A 6,397-nucleotide genomic window follows, 5' to 3' on the forward strand; every position below is an offset into this window, starting at 1 on the left:
TCCCCGAAATCTGCACCTATAAATACAACCACTTTCTGAGTTTAGTTTCCTGCAAGACTGTATCTTCTTTTTAGATGTTCTGTTAATCCCTCAATGCAGCACCATACACATCTCCACCTCTTAACAGTTTGTCTGTCCATCGACTCTCCGCTTTATGCTTTTAAAGTACAGTATGAAATACACGGATGGTACAGGCTGATTCCATGTTCAAACCTTTGAGTCTACAGGCAGAAAACTATTGCAGTGGGGGTTCCTCCAAGTTAATTTTCCCATCAAATGCCGCAGGTAAAAATTCTTTTAGCCAAACCACTGCTGAGGTGACCCTGTAAAACTCGAGGCATGGCCATAAGACGGCAAAGGTTTGGAGCAAGTAAATTACCTCGGGGACTGGACATTGTGTCAGGCACACAGTCATGAATTTCTCACAAACTATATCAAAGTCCTGCTCAACCAAATCCATCCCTCAGCTGGAGTCCCATTGAGATGCATTAAAATGTAAGAACTTGCATTTAAGGCTGAACCGAGTATCTCAAAGGAAGATATCAATAATTTGGCAAACGCTGGTGGTTCGCAAAATTCATGCAGTTGTCACATATGTCTGAAATTTGCCTTTGCATAGCATGACAGCTCACATGTAAAGCTGATTTAAGTGGAAATCCACCCTGAATCAGAATTAAAATCTGCTGTTTTAAAGTCCTCAAATCAGCGCCGCTGCTCAGGATCATGGAAAATCTTAATTCTGTTTTTGGGTGGATTTCTCCTTTACTTTAACACTTGTCTGGTTTGACATAAAAGAGCAGATTACAACATTTGACATTTATCTGACATTTAAACCTGGAAGCAGAAGAGAAGTGATAGCATTTTTCTGCACAAACACAAACTTTTGGAGTAGACTGTAAAAATGACGTCTGGGCTGGTCAGCAGTTTAGTTAGTAACAGCTGGTTAACTGAGTGTCTAACATTTGGCCATTTGATAATCCTCTTTTCACCTGTTTTGAGCTCTGTAATGACAAAATCCTCAATTTCTAAATGCATCAAGTGAATATATGTTTACCAATAAGGAAGAATGCACAGTACAATTCTGTTTTGGTACCATTTTCCTATAAAGTATCCTTTTCTTTGCTTCTTCATTCTTTCAAAATTGCATGCAGAGTTGCATTCAAGAACAACAAGCTGAATATCAGGACATCAATTACAAGATCAGCATCATCATCTTGTTCATAAGTTTGTTTATAAGTAGTAACTAACAGCTTTATAAATGGTTAATAAATCATTTATTACTAGTTAACCTGTTAAATATGTCATGAGTAATGTGACTATTTTAATTACTTCAGCAAAGTAATGTAACTTATAACACTTAAATACTCTTTTTAGCAATCAAGCTAAAAAGTCCTAAAAACGTAAGCGGATAATTGTTGCACTCAGATTAGTCTCAACGGTTTTGCAGTCTACATATAAACTTTTTACCGAAAAGACTATATTTAGATGTGGCCAGTTTGTAATCCCCAACATTTTGAAATGTAGTAACTGTAATATAATTACATTTTTTCTCAGTAGCTGATTACAATTACATTTTGCTTTGTAATTCAATAACTGTACTCCCTTACATGTAACTAGTTACCCCCCAACACTGTTTATAATCAGTTTACAAGCCATCAGTAAGAACAACACTCATCAGTGTCAGATGGATTCATGTACAAACCCTTTATTAGCGACTTCCTAACATACTGAGAAACTGAGAAACCCTGATATTTCTAGCACGTATAGGTAATTCATCACTCAAATAGAAGAGATAAACACCCCCAACCTGGCAACCCAAAACTTGTTCTCCCTAATCTATGAACCATTTGGTCATTTTATAAATCTCTGTATAATTTTCCTGTTCCCTTCGTGTCAAAATCCATAATACTGAAATGCACAAAGTGAATACATGTACACCAGTGCCGTAGTAACAACCAATGGCTTTATTAATGGTTAATAACTCATTTATGAATGCTTCATAGATCATTCTTAGTCCCTTAATGTAAGCAGATGTTGGTTGCCAGGTTATGAACAATGTCCCATTGGCTGTTGTTGACATAATTTAGTTAATATTACAATAATAAGTACTCATAGGTTTTGTCAGCTTCTAATAAAGCATCAAGTCTGCAGTGTGTCGAATTATTAATAAAGTGTTTTAATAAAACTCCATCTTAGTGATGAGATACAAACATAAAAGACAACACAGGCTGCCTTGTTATCTTGAAGGAGGATAAACTCCGAAAGTTGCTCTTCTTGGTTGCTTCTGACTGTTTTATGAAGCATGAGTAAATTATTTATTAACCATTAGTAAATCCATTAGTCATAAACTGTATAAAGGCTGCCTTATTAAAAAGTGGTGTGAATATTTCTTGATCATGAAAAAATTCCCATCCACATATTCAGAGGTTGCAGCCATTTATGATGTGACCTCTGTCAGATGAGTTTCCAGGTGTAACTTGTAAAAGTGTACGCTCACACTCTCTTGTAAACGGCAGATTTAATACAACGTGGCTCAGCACTCAAAAAATTGTGACCTTCCTGTTTCCTGCATCTTTTTATACGCTTTACACAATAAACCTCATCGCCCACTGCTGCCATAACTTGATGTAAACAAGGTTAATCTCCACTACTGTTTTTTTTTTTTATCAGTCAACAGTGTGACTACACCACTCCTGTAGCCAGTTTTGTAGTTCAACATGGCTCCAGTTCAGCCCAGCAGGACTCCCCCTTTCCCTCATGACTGTGTGTAAAGCCGTGGGAGAGGACTGGGAACATTAATCCCTTCAAAGGAACAGATCTAATTCAAAATCTGCCGCTCCAAACTAGTTGAGAGGACAGTGATTGTTTCTTCAGGGAAGCCAGATAAAGATCAGAGAGTTGATACAGAAAACTACAACTTCCATTTCCACTTCTCTGCCACAAAAAGTTTGGATATTATCTTAAGAAAACTGCATACTTTTGACTTGACTAAATGTTCTGGAACAAAAACAGGACAGGAAATAATACCAGTTACGTTCCCTTACAATATATAGATACCTCTGTTTAATGTGGACGCCTCAGTGCACAGGAACTTCCTCCCCACACACACTGACGTGACAAGTTTATAAAGAAACATAATTGAGACATCACCATTTCAAGAGCTGCTTTTGTCACCTGATTTAAAACAGAGGTTCCCCCTTTAGTGTCATGTTAAGTAACATGTTACAATTTGAATTAGCTGCTGGGAATTCACCCTAAGGCTCCGAGCTTATGGTTTGATGCTCAACAAAGAGAAAAAGAGAGCAAAAAAAAAAAACTAAATTAGGAATAAGGTTGTGATAAAAACAAATGATTGAAATGACTGAGGGAGAATTAAGTATTTAAATAATTCAGAGAGGGCATAATTAAGTGTTTAATGCCGTGTTGCAGCTCAAAAGGAACAACAAAGACAAATTTAATTCAAATTAGAAATGTAAAAGAGAGGCAGATTCTTGAGAGATGAGAACTTTGTGTTGAGTCACTTGATTTTGGTCTCTTTTCCCTCCATCAAACAGCCAGAGCAAACGCTCTTGGAGATCTCCAGAGATAACAATGTCACATTGTCACATAGGGTTCTGCTACAAATCCTTAATTACAAAAAGAGGATCAGATGACTACAGCATCCAATACCGGGGTCTCCAGGCGGCGTGGGGGTCTTTGATCAAGAAAATCCAATTATTTGTGTATATACATTTCCCACATAGTGATTACTTCATTAATTGTCCCGCCTTTATCTCCTCCCTTCCCATCCCCCCTAATAATCAGCTCCTTTATCCAGACCAACAAACACACCATAGGAGCTTTGTGGATTCAAAGGATTTGCTTTCCCCTCTCAAAGAGCCGCTATTCTTTGATGATTGGGCAGCGGCAAACTTCAAAGTAATAAATCTTATTTCTGACTGGCTGGCGGCCCACCAAAGTCCTTATCAAATTCTAAGAAGTGATCCCTCACTCTTCAGATAGACCAAGGATATCTCGGAGAGAGGAAGCACTGAGGAGTGGAGACCTGCTCGACGCGATATTTTTGAAACTGCGAATGCACATATTTATCTAAATTAGCGCTTTTTTTTTTATTTTTATTTGTTTCCATCGAGAGGGAGGAGGACGTTTACCATGGCAGCAGTGGCTGTACTGCGGAATGAAACACTCCAGGCTTTTCTTCAGGTTTGTGCGCAACTTTCTGTTGACGACTTTAATAACTTTTAAACTTACTCCTCCGAGTCTTTTTATATTTAACACAGATAATAAAAAAAAAGTCGTGCCACTTTAATAGTCCGGTGTCATATAATTTTATTACTAACGCTAATTGCTTGCGTCTTTAATGACTTGTGCTGCAACATAACGCCAACTTTTATGTCACATCATCACGGTTCAGGCAGATGAAACTATTTAGAGCAGATATTAACGTAGCACTTTTTCTCAACCTCGTAAAGTGTGTTAAATAATGATTGTAATATAGAAAATGTGTGTCTCGGTTCTCCAGGATCGCACTCCAAACTCTTCTCCAGAGAACTGTAAGCACTCCCCGCTGGCTCTACTGGCTGCCACTTGTAACCGGATCGGGCATCACCACGGATCAAACCCCACAGATTTCCTCCAGGTCCCCTACGACCCAACACTGGGCTCCCCTTCGCGTTTATTTCACCCGTGGACTAACGAGGGAACCCCTCAGAGCAGCCTGGCCAGCAACTCTAGTTTCGGACTATCCTCCAAGCCCCAGCTGTCTGCGCACATCCAGAGCTCCTTCAGCTCGCACCACGAACTGCCCCTCACCCCTCCGGCGGACCCCTCGTACCCCTATGACTTCTCCCCTGTGAAGATGTTACCTTGCTCCATGCAGTCTCTGCAGTCCACCTGCCCTCCCACCTACGTCCCCGCCGTCAGTTACGCAGCCCCAACTCCCATTCCGCCCGCAATGCCAAGTTTTGTCACGGGACCCTCCGGCCTTGTGCACCAGCAGCAGAGACAGTTGTCCCCAAACCCTGGGGAGGATATTCCGTGGTGGAGCCTGCAGCAGGGGAACCACGTCAGTCACTCGTCTTCCCTGGGTCCCCATCGCTTCCAGCTGCAGAGGGGCTTGGTTCTGGGACATACGGACTTTGCGCAATATCAGACGCAAATCGCGGCTCTGCTGCACACGAAGTCCCCCCTCGCGACTGCGCGGCGGTGCAGGAGGTGCAGGTGTCCCAACTGCCAGTCCTCCACGTCCAGCGACGAGCCTGGCAAGAAGAAGCAGCACATTTGTCACATACCGGGTTGCGGGAAAGTTTACGGGAAAACTTCTCACCTCAAAGCGCACCTGAGGTGGCACTCTGGGGAGCGGCCGTTTGTGTGCAACTGGCTGTTCTGTGGCAAGAGTTTCACCAGGTCGGATGAGCTGCAGAGACACCTGAGGACTCACACGGGGGAGAAGCGCTTTGTTTGCCCGGACTGCTGCAAGAGGTTCATGAGGAGTGACCACTTGGCAAAACATGTCAAAACTCACCAGAACAAAAAGAGCAAGTGCCACGACAAGACACTTGACCATGTCAAAAGGGAGGACACGAGGAATATGTTGTAACACACCTTGTAGTCATTTTAAACAGTAGAAAAAAATCACTAGTGCAATACAGTCAGTCCTACATTAGTTTAAGTACACAGTGAGCTGCATTTTATAGGGTATTTTCTTTATTTTTGTTGGTTGATTTCTTACACCCTGACAATAGTCTCTAACATTGTTGGTTTGTGTAGCACATTTTTGTATATATAAAGTTTCATAAGTTAATTTGGGACCATGGAGAAGTTATAGCTCATGAGTTTGGATTCACTGTCTATATCATATCAAGGAAGACAAGTTTTCAACTTGTGTTTTGATCATTGTCTTCGGTGGAAGATTTCACTCCCCTGTAAATTATATTTAATAGCTTTTGTTGAATGAAAGTGTCCGTTTTTTGCTCCATATGGGGTGTTTTTATTAAGCATGCTCTTGAAAAGATCTGCTATTGTTGATATGACCCAAATACTGTGTGAGAATAAAGATTATAACATTTTCCTCAACTCTAAACTCGGATAATTCATTTGATATCCCTCAGTTATGTGGGCGATGAGACAGGTTTGTGATGAGTGTGCCTTTTGAATTTGCGAAACCCAGATGTTCATTGCCAGCTATTTTGTTTAGTAAAATATAAAATTTAATTTGAAGACGTGCAGGAAAAAGTGTGCTACTATTTAAATTCCAGCTGTTGGTGGTGGTTAAAAAGAAGTATTTCAACCCAAATTAAGCAATGTTTAATATTATTTAAGCTATCCTGAAAATTAAAAAAAGATGATACATTTTTTTTCCCAAAAAATTCAGTCTTTTGCCCTGCCATACTCCTGC

General features: G+C 40.4%; 1 protein-coding gene across 1 annotated transcript; it reads left to right on the forward strand.

Moving 5' to 3' along the window:
- Window positions 1-3,839: 3,839 nt before the first annotated feature.
- sp5a (Sp5 transcription factor a) lies at window positions 3,840-6,033 on the forward strand. Its single transcript, XM_049594151.1, has 2 exons — window positions 3,840-4,203; window positions 4,523-6,033. The coding sequence occupies exons 1-2, from the start codon at window positions 4,153-4,155 to the stop codon at window positions 5,597-5,599; spliced, it is 1,128 nt and encodes a 375-aa protein (XP_049450108.1). The 5' UTR covers window positions 3,840-4,152; the 3' UTR covers window positions 5,600-6,033.
- The last annotated feature ends 364 nt before the right edge of the window (window positions 6,034-6,397 follow it).

Source organism: Epinephelus fuscoguttatus, linkage group LG13 (genome assembly GCF_011397635.1).
Source record: "Epinephelus fuscoguttatus linkage group LG13, E.fuscoguttatus.final_Chr_v1".
In the NCBI taxonomy this organism is placed as follows: Eukaryota; Metazoa; Chordata; class Actinopteri; order Perciformes; family Serranidae; genus Epinephelus; species Epinephelus fuscoguttatus.

What these genes read in the sequence shown, in the direction of transcription:
- sp5a (XM_049594151.1), top strand. Translation starts at nt 4,153, where the DNA reads ATGGCAGCAGTGGCTGTACTGCGGAATGAAACACTCCAGGCTTTTCTT. An exon ending in CACTCCAGGCTTTTCTTCAG is followed by an intron (nt 4,204 to 4,522) that starts GTTTGTGCGCAA and finishes TCGGTTCTCCAG; the next exon opens with GATCGCACTCCAAACTCTTC.